Here is an 18,502-nt window from a genome sequence, read left to right as displayed (position 1 = left end):
GCTGGCTAACATGACATAACAGGAAAATGATAAATGTTGGAGAAGATGTGGGAAAATTGGATTGTTGGTGCAGTTGTGAATTGATCCAACCATTCTGGAGAGCAATTTGGATCTATGCCCAAAGGGCTATAAAATCGTGCATACCCTTTGACCCCGCAATACCATTACTAAGTCTGTATTCCAAAGAGATCATGAAAATGGGGAAAGGACCCACATGTACAAAAATAGAGCATCTCTTTTTTGTGGTGGCAAAGAATTGGAAATTGAGGGGATGTCCGTCAATTGGGGAATGACTAAACAAGTTGTAGTATATGAATGTAGTGGAATACTTTTGTGCTATAAGAAATGATAAACAGGCAGACTTCAGAAAAACCTGGAAAGACTTGTATGAACTGATGCTGAGTGAAGTGAGCAGAAACAGGAAAACGTTGTACACAGTAACAGCCACATTGTGCAGTGACTGACTTTGATAGACTTAGCTCTTCTCAGCAATGCAAGGATCTAAGACAACTCCAGAAGACCCATGATGGAGAATGCTATCCACATGCAGAGAAAGAACTTTGGAGTCTGGATGCAGATTGAAGCATACTATATGCTGTCTTTGTTGCTGTTGTTATTTTGTTTCTTCTTTCTTGTGGTTTCTCCCATTGGTTTTAATTCTTCTTTACAACATGACTAATGTGAAAATATGTTTAATATGCATGTATATATAGAGCTTATATCAAATTGCATGCTGTCTTGGGGAAGGGGAGGGGAGGGAGGGGGAGAAAATTTAAAACTCAAAAGCTTATGGAAGTGAATGTTGAAAACTAAAAATAAATAAATTTTTTTAAAAAGCTGTATTCAAAATTATCAGTCTATTGAGATCCTCTGATGGCATTCAGGAGGAGAATAGACTCAAAAATTACGAGAAGGGGAATTTGGTGCTGTGTCTTAGGGACTCCGTATACTGACCAGATACTGCCTTAACTCAGTGGCACCTAATGGGTTTTTGGTGCTCAAGAGTCTTGTGCTGATTAGGCTACTATAATTGTAGACTCATAGACTTCACAGTCTTGGTTTTTGTTGTTGTTGGTGGTTTCTGTTTTGTTTTTGTGAGGCAATAGGGATTAAGTGACTTGCCCAGGGTCACACAGTAAGTGTCAAGTATTTGGTCTGAGACTGAATTTGAACTGAGCTCTTCATTACTTCAGGGCTGGTGCTCTTTCCACTGTGCCACCTAGTTGCCCCTAGACTTCATAATCTTAACCCTTTATTGAATTAGTTTAACTTCACCCTGTCCTTGTATCCTTTCTCCCTTTTTTCTTTTACTGCTCATCTCTTTTCAAACCTCAGCCCTACATTTCTTCTACCATCTACCTGCCCTGCTCCCACTTACATGCTTCATAATGTTGCTGAATCAAGTCACCTAACTGTGCTGAGTCCACTAGAAATTTATGTTATCCACTCTCAACTGGGTCCTTCCTGTTATACATCAAACATTTCACTATTGTCTGGTTAACCATCATTCTCTCCACATACTTGTTCCAAAACTTCTCTTCCTAAAACACGTATGCCACCCTCTTCCTAATTCTTCTCAACAAAGGGCTTTATTGAGAAAATTGAGGTTACCCATTAGGATCTCCTTCTCCTTCACAGCTCAGATTACTTTCTCATTATCCCTCATTTTAGTCTCCTTTGTTTGATCTCAAAGGATATATTGGCCTAGACCAACTTCTCTATGTATGACCTTTGTCCCATCCTCTCTCATTTCTTCTGGCAGATTGCTCCTTCCTGTTTCCCTTATTTTCAACCTCTTTTGGTCCATTGGTTTTGTCTCTGCTTCCTACACTCTCATCCCCCCTATTCTTAAAAAGCTTTCAACTTGACTGTATCATCTTTTTAAGCTATCATTTTATGTACTGTATGTCCTCCCTTTAAGAGCCAGACTCCTAGAAAAAGCTGGCTTCACTTATTGACTCAACTTACATCTCATTTATTTTGAAAATCTTGAAATACAGTGTCTATCCCCAGCATTCAATTGAAACTAATCTCCTGAAGATCAGTAAATACACATTAATTTGTATTTATCTCTTTATTGTTTAATCTACTGACTTTCTTCCACTTCTCACACTTGACCGCTCTGCAGCATTTGACACTGCTGATCAAGTCAGTGAGAATTGATTGTACCAGGCACTGTGCTGAATGCCAGGGACACGAAGAAAGACAGAAACAGCCTTTGCTCTCAAGGAGCTTGCAATTTAATGGAGGAGAAAACATGCAAATGACTATGTACAAATAAGACATAGACAGGATAGACTGGAGGTAATCAGCAGAAGGAAGGCACTGACATCGAGGGGGCTTCGGAAAGGCTTTCCATTGCAAGTGGCCCTTGAGCTGAGCCTTCCATGGCATCATAACCCAGTTACCTTGAGTGTTATCTTCCTTTTCATTATTGTAGTCATTGTGCACTTTGTTCCCCTGGTTCTGCTTTCTTTGTGTCAGTTCATGAGTCTTCCTGCATTTCTCTGAATTTTTCATATTGTTTCTTACGGTACCCTGATATCCCTCTACTCTCACACATTATAGTTTGTGCAGCCATACCACAATCTCTTGTTTGTTGGTTTGGGGCCTACATTTCTGCCAAATTGGGTGTCTATGTCTGGACTATAACTGATCCCTTGTATTCCTACTCTGCAGTATTCCCTACTGAGAAAGAATCTTTTAGCTGTAGCTTAAACAGTCCTAATCACTGAATGGGCGTTGCCTCAGTCAAAGTGAGAACTCAGAAAGACCTTAGCTTAAAAAGGTTGCTCAGGTCTGCCACTGCATCTAGGGCAATATCTGGTTGCCCTGATCTGTATCTTACCATGGGACCCAGATGACTCTGGAGGAGAAAGTGAGGCTGGTGACTGCACAGCCCTCCCTCACTGTAATCCAATTCACTTGCAAGTCATGGCATCACCTGCCTGATGTCATGGTCCTCTTTGAAAACAAAGGACAAACTGCACACAATCTAGCTTTCGATTCCCCCTAAATGTTTGGAGAGAGAAGACCAGAAAGACAAAGACCCTGGAAAAGAGAGCAACCTAGACAGAGAAGGGTGTAAGTGAGAAGAGTCCTAGGAGGAGAGCACATGGTAGGAAGGGAGGAAAGCTAAGCTCAGGAAAGCAGCCCCAGTGGAAAACAGGGTCCTGAGGAGAAAGGAGAGAAAGAGGAAGAGTGCAGAGGGAGAGTCAAACTCTAAAGAGACATGGAAGAGCAGAGCCCAATAAGAAACTGGGCCCAGCTAGAGTCTCAGTGCCCAGTCCTGCCTCATCAGAGTCCAGGCTCTGAGGCTGGAATTTCTTCACTTCAAAGGTTCTCAGCCACAGAAACCACACTAGGAGGCTAGAAAAGGAGTTAACTAGTCTCTAGGGAGGGGAGGGGCCAGTGCCTAGGGCTGCAGTTCAGCCTGGGGATTTGGCTGAGCTAAGGTCAGGAGGTCCCCTCAGGCCAAGGCCTGGCTTGGGGCAATGTCTGCCAGAGGAGAGCTGCAGGTGAGTGACAGGAGAGCAAGGAGGAGGGGCAAGGGTTCTGGGCATTAGGGGCGGAGGGAGAGAACACAGAGCTTTGCTTTTTTCTCAGAGAAAAGGCTATGTAGGGTGAGGTCAGAGGGCAGCTCTTTGTCACTGTCCAGAGGCCTTTTCTTAACCAATCACGTTGGGAAGGGAGGACTATGTTGAAAAAAGGGAAGGGGTTGGGGTCGGCGGAGAAGAGCTTAAGCTAAAGAGAGAAAAGGAGGGAAGGATGGACAGACAGAAGGAAGGAAAGAGAAAAGGATAGAAGACAGGCAGGCAGGAGGCCAGTTCCAGCATCCCTGTGGAGCTGGGGCTGTGAAGAGCTTGAGCCTTAGGAAGCAGAACTACAGTCCAGAGAGGCCCAACACTCTGCTGTGCAGCCCAGCAGGCCTGGCTTTGTGGGGAGCCACAGGCAGGCCTCTGGAGAGCATCATCGAGAGTCAGAACGGGGCCTTTCTGAAATTGTTGGTGCCTCGAAGGAGGGTCTGTGTCCCCTAAGCTGCATTCAGGTGAGTCCTGCGCCTGCTGCCTGCTTCCAAAAACAGAACAGGTACTCCACTGATGTTCACTCTCCACCATTGCCTCATTGTTGCTCTTTAGTTCCTGTTTATTTCCCGTCATCTTTTTCTCTCTTTGCTCTCTACATTCCAGGCAGACTGGCCTGCTTGCCATTCCCTGTCTGCTTCCCTCCTAGGTGCCTTTGCATTGGTTGTATGCTTCGTACATGGGAGATAGAGTGGCACATGGATGTGGAGAGTTGAAAGGAATTTCAGTGGCCATCTAATCTAATTCATTCTGAAAAAAATTGATTAACAAGCCTTTATTAAGTACCTACTATATACCAGGTGCTGTACTAGGCTTTGGGGATACAAGGAGCTTAATTTTTTCCTCAGGTGAGACATTATGTTCTTATATAAGTATATACAGAATCAATGTAGGATAATTTAGTGAGGAGGCGCTAGCAGCTGGAGGGCAGGGGTGGATCAAGAAAGGTTTCTTCTAGTTGGTGATTGAGATGATTTTTGAAGGAAATTAAGGCTTCTAAGAGGCAGAATTGGGGGAAGAGGTTTTAAATGCCAAACAGAAGAGTTCATATTTGATTCTAGGGTTAAGAGAGAGTTTCTGGAGCTTATTGAACAGAGGTGTTACATGGCCAGACTTGTGTGTTAGGAAAACCTTAAGCAGCTGTGTAGAGATGGATGGGAGAAAGAAAGGCTTTGAGGCAGGGAGCCCAATTTGGCGGCCAGTGCAGCTAGTCCAGGTGGGAGGGGATGAAAGGGGGCTATATGAGTGGAGAAAAGGGAGTGGGTGCAAGAGGTGTTGTGAAGGTATAAGCAGTAACATTTGGCAGTTTGATTAGATAGATGGGGGAAGGAAGATTGAGGAGTTGAGAATGACACCAGGGTTCCTAGCCTGAATAATGGTTGCCTCAATAGAGACAGAGATGATCAAAAGTTTTTGGGGAAAGGTAATGAGTTCTGTTTTAGAGAATTTGAATCTGAGTTGCCTATGGGACATGCATTTGGAAATGTCTCGTAGGCAATTGATGGTGTGTGATTGGAGATCAGGAAAGAGGCTAAGGTTGAATATATGAGATAATGTTTGTAAAAAGCTTAGCACGGTGCCTGGCACATAGTAGGTACTTAAAAAATGCTTGTTCTTTTCTTCCTGTACATGGACCTGGGAGTCGTCTGTGTAGAGTTGATGACAAAAAGGAACTCTCACATTACATGTTGGGCCAGTGGTCATCTGGTCTTTACTTGAAGGTCTGTAGTGAAGGAGTATCCACTTGTGAGGTGGCATTTCCAAATTTTGGAAAGCTCTAATTGTTAGAGTCAGAAGACCTGGGTTCAAATCCTGGGTCTGCTACTTTCTATCTATGTAACCTCTGACAATTTGCTTAACTCCTCATCTTCAAAATGAAAGGGTTGGACTAGACAGTTTCTGAGGCACCTTCCAGTGATCTGTCCTAAAACTATGAGAGTGACCACAAACTGGGAGGATGCTAGATGTGGCCAATAGTCCGGTCTAGTTCTGCCTTCTCATTTCATCACCAGGAGGCAGCATCCCAAAGCCAAGAGGTTTCCTTTCTGGAAATGTGCATGAGTTGAACCTCTCAGTCTCAATTTCTGCTCCCCTCAATTCCTCCAGTAGCCATAGTAACTAAAAGCAAGGCCATTTTTTCCCTTTCTGTTCAGTATTCACTTGGATCACTTACAGCTACTGCTTCTTTTTCACCGACTCCAGATAGAGGGAGATAGAGAGCCCAACCTCAGCCTGAATAACCAAAGGAGATAGAAGACAGAGAGGGCAAAGTGTCATAGACTGGATCAGGATCAGAGCTGAGGAGTCCTGGCATCCAGTCTGATGCCCCATACTTGGGCTGACCCAGCTTCCAAGGTTAGACAAGCAGTGGATCATAGCTTTAGTGCTGAGAGGGACCTTAGACATCATCAAGCCCAACCACTTCATTTTAGAGTTGATGGAACAAGGCCCAGAGAGGATGAATGTCTCAGCCAGGGTCAAACAACCAGTAATTAAGGGAGATGGGATTTAAGTGCAGGCTGATCAGTCAGTAAACATCTGTTTAACACCAACTATGTGCCAGACACTCTGCTAAGCTCTAGGGATACAAAAAGACGCAAAAAAAAAAAAAACAAAACCAGTCTCTGCCCTCAAGGAACTCATAATCTGATGGGTGAGACAAGCAAATAAATATGTACAAACAAACCTTATACAGGATAAATAGGAAATAATTAAGAGAGGGAAAGCACTAACCTTAAGAGAAGTTGGGAAAAGCTTCTTGTAGAAGATCTTCCTGGCTCCAGATACATCATTTAGCCATTATGCTGCTCTGCTTGCCAGTTGCCTTTCAGGTGCTGAGAGAGTAGTACTTTCAGGTCTCCTGGGTTTCTGTCTGTGTTGGGCTTTATTTCTAGCCAATCTATGTTTCATACCTGGGGGATAGAGTGGCACTCTGTTAAAAGGTTCCTGGGGGTACCTCAATGGGTAGGGTCCCTCTAGGGTGGTAGCCTTTGGGTTAGGTCGGGTGGAAAAAGGAAAGGATAAGCAAAAGGCATTATGGTGAAATAGAAAGTTCCCTAGACTTGGGAGTCAGAAGAGCTCTGATTTCGATTCCCACTTTGGACATACCTGTGTGTCAAACCAACCAACCTTTCTGAACTTCGGTTTCCTTATCTACAAAATAGTAATAACAATACCTATAGAATCTGCTTCTCAGGGTCACTGTGATAAAACAGATATAAAGCACTTTATAAATCTTTAAGGCCTATATAAATGTCAGCTGTCATTATCATATGAGCTGAAGACAGACAAGTTAGAAAAGGAGTCTTGATAGGGTAGGCTATTGGACAGAGTAAGATCTTACGCTGGTATTCCAGACTTCAAATTCACATATCACAAGATAAAAAAGGCATGGCTAGACAGCAGTTCATCTGAAAAAAATATCTTGGGGAGGGAGGAGGTTAGGGTTGTTTAGGGAGCTGTAAGCTCTATGTCAATCGTGGTGTGATACTGCAGTCCAGAAAAGTAGTACAGAGAAACCAGGAATTAAGAGATGACGGTATACTCTGCTCTAATGAGATGTCGTCTGGAGTAGTGTGTTCAGTTCTGGGCACCACAAGTTAGGAAGAATGTTGGCAGGCTTCTGATGGAAGTCAACCAAGCTGGTGAAGTGCCTTGAGTTCAGACTGTATGAGGCTCAGCTGAAGGTATTGGGAATTCTTGGCCAGGAGAAGGGAAGACTCAGGAGGGATATGATAGCTGTCTTAAAGCATTTAGAGGCCTGTCACCCATTTGTTCTGTCTGTCCCCAGAGGGCAGAATTAGAAACAGTGGGAGAAATTGTGAAGAAAAGAAATTGCAAAAAACCAAAATGCTTACTGTCAGGCAGGGAACCCACTTCCTTACAGTTAGCCTTATGTAAGAGTAGCCAGTCCTGCCTTGGGAAGTAATGGGTTCCTCTTCATAGGAGGCCTTCAAGAAAAGGCAGCATGACCACTTGGGAGGGCATTGCAAACAGAATTGTTTTGCAGATTTAGGTTGGACTAGTTGGCCACTGAAGACCCTTCCAACTCTGAAATTCTGAGATTGTGTTGCACCAGGCCAGGAGAGGGGACAGAAGATGTGGGAGAAGCTTGTGCAGTTTAGGGCACAGTGTTCTGTCCCACTCACCTATGGAATGTCATATCACTTGGTTCAATCAGAGGGATCAATTGGAAGACCAGAAAAGTATTGGGTATTGAGTATTGGGCCTGTTTGCCAGGCTGGCTAGATGGCTCTAGGCATCCTTCTGTTGATTGGAGTGAACACTCCACTGAGCTGTTTTGGTGCTTTTTCCTCAGGTGATCCAGCAAGCCCTGCACCGGCAGCCTAGCACTGCAGCTCAGTACCTGCAGCAGATGTATGCAGCCCAACAGCAGCACCTCATGCTGCAGACAGCAGCACTCCAGCAGCAGCACCTCAGCAGCGCCCAGCTCCAGAGCCTGGCGGCCGTGCAGCAGGTGTGACGGGAGGGCGGAACATGCACATGTGTGGCTGTCTGTGTGTGTCTGTGTGAGAGAGAGACAGAGAAAGCCAGGCAGATAGAGACAGAGACAGACAGAGTTGGGAGACCCCCTCAGAGCCTATGTAAATGAAAAGGTTCCTGGCCACCTGCATATTTGCCTCATTTCTGGCCATCTCTCTGGTGACCCAGAGTAGCTTTTCAGCTTGGGGGCTGAAATAGCCAGAGTAATTAAGCAGGATCTCACTACCCAGAGGCTGGAGAGTGCTGGTGTTGGTAGAGGAAGGAAAGGGGCATTGGATGGGAAGGTGGGGAAAGTAGGAGGAGTTTCCGATCCTGGAGAGCATTGTGGGGAGGTCTGGAACCCCAGTGAAGAGTGTTTCTTTTTTATAGGCAAGTCTGGTGGCCAACAGACAAGGGGCCCCTTCAAGCAACAATGGCTCTGCACAGTCCCCAGCCCAGTCACCGTCGGTAAGTGGGATGCTGAACAACTAGAGGTGGGTATTCACAATTCTGGGGCTTACTCCTTCCATTCTGCTTTGAACACCTATGTATTCCTAGGTTCCATACTGTGGGGAATCTTTACATAGGTGAGATGAAGGGACACAAACCTGTCCTTGCCCCTCTTTCATACACTTTACATAACTGGCTAGATTTTAGAGGAACTCAGACACTGCCCCCCCTTGTGGTGGGGTCTACGTAGCCTTTCTCTAAGGGCTTTTGCTACCCTAACTAGTGGAGAAGGTTTGTGTGCTTCTCTCTGTCCTCCCTGTTTTCTTCCTCTTCCCTCCAAGAGCTTGTTGTCCATTCATTCACACATGACAAGGTTATCTTCTCCTAGAGTAGTCCTGAGTCCACTGAATCCTTTCTGTAGTGGAGAATCCAAATCAGGGATGGGGGAGGAGTGATGGCTGCCTGAGACCACAGAAGGTCACATTCAATCCTTATCCTCACAGAGTTGGACCCAAAAGAGTCTGGGCTCACCATGGAAGCCAAAGGTGGACAGCAGTGCTTTACAAGGGGATGGGTATGTGGGCTAGCCCACTGAACTTGCCATTTTCTACTGCTTATGTCTCCCCAGATAAACCTGGCAGCATCCCCAGCAACAGCTCAGCTCATCAACCGTGCCCAGAGTGTCAACACAGCTGCAGCCTCAGGCATTGCCCAGCAGGCTGTGCTGTTGGGTAATACCTCGTCTCCGGCACTGACAGCCAGCCAGGCGCAGATGTATCTGAGGGCACAGATGGTGAGCACTCTTGCCTTGGGCACGTGGCCGGACTCTTCCTATGGATTTAGAGTAGGGAACTCAGGAGAACTGAGACAGGTCCAAATGGAAGGGGAGGCACAGAGATCAGAAGAAGGAAAGTCAGAAATAATGGTAAAAAAGAAACAGGGATTAGGAGATATACAGGAAGAAAGAAACAGGTGGGTTAGGGAGTGGGATAAAGACAGACAGGGCTGTGGATCATCTCAGGACCTGAGCAAAGAAGGATAAATACATTATATTGTCCCTGTCCCTTTCCTTGCTTCCTGAGAAGGAAATAAGGCCACTTACCGGCTTGTTCAGGCCTCCTCTGCAACTCTACACCTTCCAGAACTCAACAGGGAAGAGGATATGCAGGGAACCCACAATTCACCCATAGCGTAGTGTACTTGGATGAGCCTGAGTTCAAATCATGCCTGTGCCCCTCACTACCTGAGTTATCGTGGGTAATCTCTTCAGCTCCTGGGGCCTTAGTTTTCTCCTCTGTAATTGAAAGAGTTGAACTAAATGATCTCCAAGGCCCTTTCCAGCTCTGAATCCTTTGATCCTATTTGACAGACATATGTCACAACAGAATAAAAAAGGGGGAGAGAGTTGTTCATACAATTAGAATTGTGCCTTCTGGAGATAGGTGTATAGGACCCACCTCCACTATAGAGGCAAAGTAGTAATACCACAACTGCCTGGCTGCAACATTGACCAAAAAAATGTAGTTATAAATGCCACCATAAGGAATACTCATAATCTCCAAACTCTCTGCAATGAACAGCTTTCAAAATATAAAGACCTAGAGGAAGAAATGTGGAAACGGGATGAGGTGACATGTCAACTTCTCAGTGCCTCAGTTTCCTCATCTGCAAAAAGGAGGGGGGAGTTTGGACTCTCTGAGGACTCTTCCTGCTCTAACTTGATGCTTTTCTCATCCCTGACCTCCTTCTTATGCTATTAAGAGTTCTCTCTGTGATGTTTTCATAAATTCTATAGAAGATGCGCTTACATTCCAATACTTTTATTCGGTTATAAAAAAAATCATATAATCCACCTGTACAATAATCTAGAGGCCACTAAATATTAAGGAATAACAGCAGAATAACTACTTGTCCTTAGACCATTTCTATCTGAACCCTATCCAAAAAAATGTAAAAAAAAACGTGATATTAGTGTGTAAAGGTTTGCCAAGTGCTTTATAAATGTTATTTCATTTGGTTAGGCAATAGTGGTAAAAGCCCTCCTAGTCACTGTGTGGGCCTTACCTGTACTCCTCCAGCACTGTAGCCTCAACTCCTTGAAGGAGGGGATTCCTTTCCAAATCAGGGCACTAACTCTGGGCAAACTCCCCTGAACCACTAGTCTGAGGCCCAATCCAGCAGACTTCCCAGTTTGTAAAGGAATTCCCTGGGTACAGATTGACTCTCTGTGCAGAGGGCTGGAACTACTACGTGGACTACCAGGGGTGGTGAACCTGTGGCTTTGAGGCCACATGTGGCCTTCTAGGTCCTTGGTTGCAGCCTTTTGACTGAGTCCAAGTTTTACAGAACAAATCCTTTTATTAAGGGGATTTGTTCTATGAAGTTTGGAGTCAGTCAAAGGGCAGCACTTAAGACCTAGAGGGCCGCATATGGCCTTGAGGCCACAGATTCCCCAGCCCTGGACTAGACCCTCTGGGCCCATGGCTGTGTGTGGGAAAGCAAACAGCATCTCTTCCTGTGAGTCTGTGGTCCATCTGGCTAAGCTGATGTCTCTATTCCTTTTCCACAGTTATTCTATTCCACTATTCCTTTGTCTCCTCAACTCATCTTCATGCTTCAGGTGGTGAGACTTCATGGGAAGCCTTATTCCCAGTGGAAAAGCTCAAGTCACTGAATTAGACCCTTCCGCAATCCCTTAACCTCAAATCTTCCACACTGACAGAGTAGCACCTCCTTTCTCCCTTCTCAATCCTTTGAGCTGACTGGAACCTCATTACTTTGTTCTTTTCCATTCCTTTCTCATATGTGCCATAATGGTTGTGAACAAAATATTTGTACCATATAGAGAACAGCATTTTCCCGTGCCCAGAGGACAGGAGTAGAGTTTACAGACTCTTTTTCTCCCTGTGTCCTCTAACAGATGACTTCACTTGAGAGTATGGCTGGGTCTTCCTTCACTTTACTCATCCTTAGCCAACTCGCAGGGCAGGACTAAGGACCTTTGGGGGTTGGCTGAATTTTTACTGTACAGTGTGTTTACAGCTTTACAGGTGTGCTCACAAAGGGAGACACACACACACACTCACTCACATACACACAAGTGCAGACATACTCAAGGAGCCCATGCTCACAATCGTACAGAATTTGAGAGCTGAAAGAGACCCTTAACGAGGAATAAGCCAACCTACACCTGAGTAGGAATCCCTGACCATATCCTGCCTCTGCCAAAACACCTCCAGTTTTTGGCAGCTCATTATAACAAGAGGCAGCCCATTCCATTTTTTGTCAGCATTGATTATGGGGAAATTTTTCCTAATGTATCAAGCCAAAATCTGCCTTTGGGAAGCCTCCACTCATTGCTCTCACTTCTTCATTCTGGAACTAAGAGGAAGCATAATTCCTCTTGATGTGACAGCTCATCACACACCTGAAGAGATGGCATCCTGCTTCTTCCAGGTCTTCTCCAAGGACAGACGTAGACATGAACATACAGAGGGACGACCCACCCAGTAGACCAAAGAAAGCTAGTCATACACAGGTGAAGGAATGAGAGAGAGCAGGGAAATGATGAATGTCCTAGAGAGAAAACAGTGGGAGGAAGCGATGTTCTTTGTCTGTTACGTGCACAGAGAGCCACATAGACCACACAGAGAGGAGTACACACACACACACACACCCCACCCCACACACACACACACATATCCCTAGTCTCAATCTCGCCAGTGTATAGTCAGTGTTTCCAGGTCCCTTGAAAGTGTCTGGCATCAAACTAAATGTGGCCTAATCAGGTCAAATGTGTATGTAGCTGATTTGATCAGTTCCGTAGTCCAGGACAGCTCTAGGCCAGGCTTCTAGTACAGCTCAGGATTGAGACAAGCCTGGGGAATGTCGAGGGGCATGGGACAGGGTGGGAGGGTCTGACCCAACCTAGGATTATCCTTCGTTCTCAGGTCCTGAGGAAACTGATGGAAGCCAAGGCTTCCCTGGGGAGAGTTGCAAAAGAGAGCCTGGGCAGCCCCAGGGATCTTGGGTCAAACCTAACATTTGGATCTGCCCCAGAGTAGTTCCTTCGGGGCTGGACTAAAATTGCCCATGGGGCTCCCACTATGGACCTTTACCCCTAGAGTCCCTGCTTTGTTGGAAGTCTTCTACTTCTACTTTCTTGGCCTTCCCCATATCTGCCTCCTGGACCAAACTACCCTCCTGCCTTCTGGCTTAGCCCACACTGGGCAGGTAAACGGCACCTCCTTTCCTGTGATTCCAGACCCAGCCAGGTAACCTGGTGCAGGTAACTAGGAGCCTAGGCGGCACTGTTCCTTTGTCCCCTCAGCTCATCTTCACGCCCACGGCCACCGTCACTACCGTGCAGCCTGAGCTCAGCACCGGCTCCCCTGCCCAGCCCCCCACCCCCAATCAGGTGAGGACTTCATGGACCGGGCCTGGGGGAGGGAAAGGGAGGGATAAATGGTTCCTAGGGAGGTGGGCACCCCAGGAGAAGGGTATGGCTATTTAGGTTGGCCTAGTGGATCTCCAGAATTTCTGGTAGGGCAGGGTTCCCTAGGAAAGCACGAAACAGAGCAGCCAGAAGTTTCCAGCCTGGGGCCCCTTCACAGCTGTACTTCACTGCCTAAAACATCTATGTAGGTGAGGAGCTTGGGAATAGCATGCTAAGGCAAGAAAGTAAGTAACTGCCATTGGGGTCCTCAGTGCCCTAAACCTTCCCTACTATTCCCTTCCTTCCACCATCCCTGAAATGAGTCTTCACAGGAATTCTTACTGCTCTTGAGGACATTAATCTATCCTGGCAGGAAAAATAGCATGGAATGAGGATGAACCTTTGGGCTCCTAGCCTTGCCAGGGTCTATGGGCCTTATGGTGGAAGAGAAGATTCTTTGGGCAGCAAGGAAAAGGAGACTATGCCTAGTGGTGGCAGGCCTAGAAAAAGAACATGGACAGCAAGATGTTTGTCCTAAACCTGGCCAACACCTTGTGTCCAGTAGAGGGCACCAAGAACCAGATTGTGTAAGGATATTTGATGCCTCAGCAAAGAAAGGCCAAGGAAGGAAGGACAGAACTATTCTAGGGGGCAAAAGAGCTATATGCTTGGTTGCCCCAGCAGGACAGTAACTTGCCCTTTTGTGCCTTAGGGCAGAGGGAGGCCCTCAGAAGTTGTCCATTTCCCTTAGATATTCTGCCTTAGTGATCTGGCATCGTGGGAATTTGCTCCAATACTTGGTAGCAGTGATACTTTTCTGACCCTCAGAGGACTGGTCATGGAGGGGATATGCAATGGGGACAAGGTCTGGCATACCTGCCCTGTCCTGGGTTAAGATTCCCATCCTAGAATTCAGTTTCTGCTTTCATCCTTCTATGTCCCTTTTCAAATCTACCCCAGCTCCTGCCCCCTCCAACCCCAAACACTGTCTATCTGGCATCACGGTCTCCTACCCTATTCAGCCATCCCTGGATCAGTCCCTGGCCCCATTGCTTCCATTGCCTCTTGGCACTATATTAAGTATACTGGCATTGCTTCTGCCTCCCATCCCCATCCCTATCCCTACTTGGTTGGTGCTACCCCCAGACTCCCACAGACCCCTCTCTTCCAGGTACAGAACTTGACCCTCCGAACGCAGCAGACAGCAACCACAACAGCCTCCGGCCCCACCCCCACCCAGCCTGCACTGCCCAGCCTGGCCCTGAAACCCACCCCAGGCAACAGCCAGCCTCTGTCCACCCCCTCACAGGGCAGAAGCACGGCTCAGGGATCCCCAGCAGGTGCCAAGCCTGGCATAAGTGACAGTGTGGCTGAGCAACTCAAGAAGGGGGACAGCAGCAGTGGCAATGTGCCAGGGAGCACTGAGGGCCGGGGGGGACTAAGCCGGATGGTGTCCCCTGTGGCCACACACCCCCTCATTGCACCAGGTAAGGCCCAAGACAGTATCTTGCTCCAGAAGATCCCAAAGCACTCCCAGGTTGACAGAGTATTTTCATACTTCCTTTCTCCAAGGAGGTCCTAGACCCGACCCATCTAGGGGAAGAGGATAGCTAGTCTCACCCAGTTTTCCCTCTATTTCCCTGCTCCAGATCCATGGGCCTCTGGTTTTATTCAGTGCTCCTGTCTTGGCAGAGGAGATATTGTAAACCAGAGGGGAAGGAAGGTCTGCTGTTCCTTCTACACAGGGCACACAGTGGCAAGAAGCCTCATGTTCAATAATAGCTGTGGACCCTCTCTGGCAAGGGAAGGTGGATGCCAGCTCCCTGTTGGCAAAAGGCGGAAGTCTAGTTAGAGGATCTGGAGGAAGAGCTGTCCTCCAGCACAGAGAGATGAGCACTTTTGTGTTTTTGACTTGTAGACCCCATGTGGAGAGAGGAGTAGTGGAATGTGGGAATGGCCTGGCCTTGCCATCCCAGCTCAGACACTTAAGAGCTCGATGAATGAGGGTAAAGCACTTAGTCAGTCTTCTAAGTCTCAGTTTTGACCTTTGTAAAATGAGAAGAATAATATTTGCACTACTCATCTCATGGGATTGTTGGGGGAAGTACTTTGCAAACTTGACTAAAAGACAAAAACTATACAGTCAGCAAGGATTGGAGGCAGATGTGGTACAAGGAAAAATCACTGAATTCTTGCCCTGCTATTTAATGCTTGTATAATCTTGAGCAATCACTTTATCACTCTGGGCCTCAGTTTCCTCATCTTCAAAATGAAGAGATTGTGCCACTGATCTCTTAAATCTCTTCAGTCCTATTCACCAAGTATTTATAAAGCAGCAGCCTGTGCCAGGCACTGTGCCTGGTGCTGGGTATGAAGATGAGAATGAGAATAGTCACTGCCCTCATGGAGCTTACATTTAATGGATAGAAACACCATGTAAATACAAAATGTAAAGTAATTTCAGGGAAAGGGAGGGATTGCTAACAATTGGAGAATCGGGAAGGGTAGGAGCCTTTGAGCTGAGCCAGTTCTAAATCCTGTGATCTTGCTGGCCTTTGAGAGAGAATGTCTGGCCACCTTGTGGCAATGTGCCAGCAAGCTAAATGCAAGTATTTAAATAAATATGGCTTCATCCAAAACATTTTTATCAGTGACCTGGATAATGATATAGATGCCGTCATCCTTCGTATAGATGATACAAGGCTAATATGTTGAATGACAGAATTGGGATACCAAATCATCTAAACTGGAGAAAATAATGAGTCAAAGGGAATAAGATAAAACAGTTCTCCAGGGATCAATGAAAAGTGTAGTATTTAGGTGCAAAACCCTGCTGTACCCATAGAGGAGGGGTGAGGGGGGGTGGTTAGAGGGCATAAAAAAGACCACAAAGTCACAGGGACTACAGGCTCTCTGGGAGTCACAAGAATGATTCAGCAGCCCAAAAAGCCAGTGTGCTCTTAGGGTGCATTAACAGAAAGAATATCTAGAACAGGGATGGGGAACCTGTGGCCTCAAGGCCACATGTGACTTTCTAGGTCCTTGGGTGTGGCCTCTTGACTGAGTCCAAGTTTTACAGACCAAATCCTTTTATTAAGGGAATTTATTCTGTGAAATTTGGATTCCAGAAGACCTGGAGGGCCACATGTGACCTTGAGGCTGGGTTCCCAACCTCTGGTCTAGAACAAGAGGGTGGTAATCCCAGTACCTTCTGCAGAGATTTGATCAGACACATTTATAATACTATCTTTGATCCCAGGCCCCACCTTGTAGGAAGGACAGTAACACCCCCAGAGTTAGTTTGGAGGAAGGCAAAGAGGATCAGTCAATCAACAAACATGTATTAAGTGCCCAGGCACTGTGCTAAGCACTGGATGGTGAAGGGATTCAATATGTGTTTTAGAGCAGGGTCATAACATGGCAGTCATGTTCAGACATTTGAAGGGTTGTCCTGTAGAAACAGGATTAGGCTCATGCTATGTAGCTCCACAGTACAGAACTAGGCCTGATGGGTGTGGGGAGGGAATGAGAGGAAAATCCATTGTGGCTCAACACAGGGAAGAGCTTCCTAAAAATCAGAACTGTCTACAGAGGGAATGAAGGGATACATCTGTGCCACTGGGGGTCAAGCGGATGCCTGGGGCAGGAAATTAGATAGCAGCTACTGAGAAGGAAATACAGCCCATAGTCCAAAAGGTCCTCAGGACTGCCATTTACCCCCATGATTGACCTAGAGGTTCTCTCTAGATCTGAGGCCACCCCCCAATCTAGATGGGGAGGTGGAAGAGAGAGACAGGAGAGGAAGGGAGAAAGAGGGAGAGAAAAAATTCATTAAACGCTTACAATGTACCAGGCATTGTACTAGAAAGTCCCTCAAAGCATGTGTTCTGTCATGAGGCTGCTGAGCTGGTTGGGCTCTAAGGAACCTAGAGAGAGATACAAAACAGTCCACCTTCTCCTTAGGACTCCTTCACCTTGGTTCAGATTGGCTCCAGACTAGCCAGCCAGTCACCCTCTATGTACTCCACCGTTGCCCAGACACCCTAGCCAATACAGCTCTGGCTATAGGCTTCTCAGGCTCTCCTTGAGGCTAACCCATAGATCCAGGGGCCCCAGAACCTCCAGAATTGTTCTAGAGTTTATAGAGACAGTTGGAGGAGGGGGCCCTGTTTCCATAGGCCTTATTTAAGCAGAAAGGGTCTGTGTGGCCATAAAGACTAAGGTCTGTGGAGTCAAGGGTCAGAAGGCTGTCTGGGGAATGCTATTGCAACTGTCCACACTTAGCTTCATTCTAGCACAGAGCACATCAGCCCCCACAGAGCTTTCTGTCAGCATCTGTGAGCTGGAGAGGCACAAAGACCCTTTCCTCATGGATTCAGACCAGTGGGTTTTGCATTGTTCTAGCAACCACAATGCCCTCCCAACCTCCCCCTCCTTTTTTCTCTTTCCTCTCTCAGAGCTCTATGGTCAGGGCCCCCACCCCCACCTTTCCGAATCCATGGCCCCTTCCATCTTGAAAGATAACTAGGGGAAGATTTGGATGGTCACAAGGGCTCAGGCTTTTGGAACAAAGAGTAGACAGAATCAGGGAGGAAAGATGGGCCTTATAACCCCCTGGGAGACAGCCTGGGGTCATGCTTGTCCTTAGCTCCACAGCTCCCTAGCATCCCATCCAGCCTATCCACTGGGACAGAATTGAGGGATTAGGAAGCTGAAAGGGGGAGGTGAATTGGAGGTGGGGGTGGCTTGGCCAGTCAGAGTTGGCCTTGAGATGGCTGCTGCCCCTAAGGAAGATCACCAGTGGGGGGCTATGGGGTAGCAGGGAGGAATGTGGTCTCCTAGGGGCTATTTCCTCCTAGAGCAGGCTTCTAGTCCCAACTGGGGCTGTTCCCATTGACAGCTGTTTGGGGGCAAAGCCCCTCCCCCATAGCAAGTTCCCTGCTGCTCTCATCCTGTCACCTTGGCAACCAGGCTTCTTTAGGCCTTACAAACAGAAAAGGCCCCCTCTGCCTTGAAAAGCTTTGAGGAGGGAGCAGAGCCTGGGGGCTTGGCTTTCGGGAGGGAGGGAGGGAAGGAGGGGAGAGCTGGCTTTGCTTGGCTTAAATCTGTGAGCCCTGAGCCAGCAGGATACTCCTGGCCTTGGCCTCCCAGAAAGCTAAGCCAAGCTTGACACCTGGTACCGAGCCCCAAAGGACAGGGGTCCAAACAAGGACTGACTTGGGACCTCAGGTGTAATGATACCCTAAGGGTAGCCTCTGTACTGATGCCTAATCTCCCGCCTCCAACTAGGGGCAAGGGCTTACTTACGGTGTGAGAGGCAATGATGGGGGGTGGAATTAGTGATATCAGCCCTGGAGGGTCATTGAGAATCAAAGGCTGTTTTCACCCACTGTTTCCCAAGATCCCTCACAAACTCTTTGTTCTGCCTTCTGCCACCACTCCTCCCCTCCCCCTTCCCCCCTTTGCTCCTGTTTTTCATGCCTACTCCATCCTCAGCAGGGCAGAAGGCACTATCTGTTAATAACAATTACTATATAGTTGCTTTGTTCCA

General features: G+C 47.0%; 1 protein-coding gene across 2 annotated transcripts in view; it reads left to right on the top strand.

Annotated features, from left to right (window-relative positions):
- PHC2 (polyhomeotic homolog 2) overlaps positions 1-18,502 on the top strand; it is a 103,402-nt gene that overhangs the window by 26,429 nt on the left and 58,471 nt on the right. Inside the window, exons 3-7 of one of the 2 annotated variants that reach the window (XM_027864370.1) lie at positions 7,903-8,061; positions 8,457-8,534; positions 9,145-9,309; positions 12,847-12,933; positions 14,123-14,438. In XM_027864370.1, the coding sequence (XP_027720171.1) occupies positions 7,903-8,061; positions 8,457-8,534; positions 9,145-9,309; positions 12,847-12,933; positions 14,123-14,438 (805 nt within the window). Of the gene's footprint in view, positions 1-7,902; positions 8,062-8,456; positions 8,535-9,144; positions 9,310-12,780; positions 12,934-14,122; positions 14,439-18,502 lie in introns of both variants that reach the window. The other variant, XM_027864369.1, reaches the window with a different exon arrangement.

The sequence above is a fragment of the Vombatus ursinus genome, unplaced genomic scaffold (genome assembly GCF_900497805.2).
Source record: "Vombatus ursinus unplaced genomic scaffold, bare-nosed wombat genome assembly UNPS02014775.1, whole genome shotgun sequence".
Classification (NCBI taxonomy): domain Eukaryota; kingdom Metazoa; phylum Chordata; class Mammalia; order Diprotodontia; family Vombatidae; genus Vombatus; species Vombatus ursinus.
The sequence above is the reverse complement of the archived record's forward strand: the minus strand, read 5'-3'. Positions and strand labels throughout refer to the sequence as shown.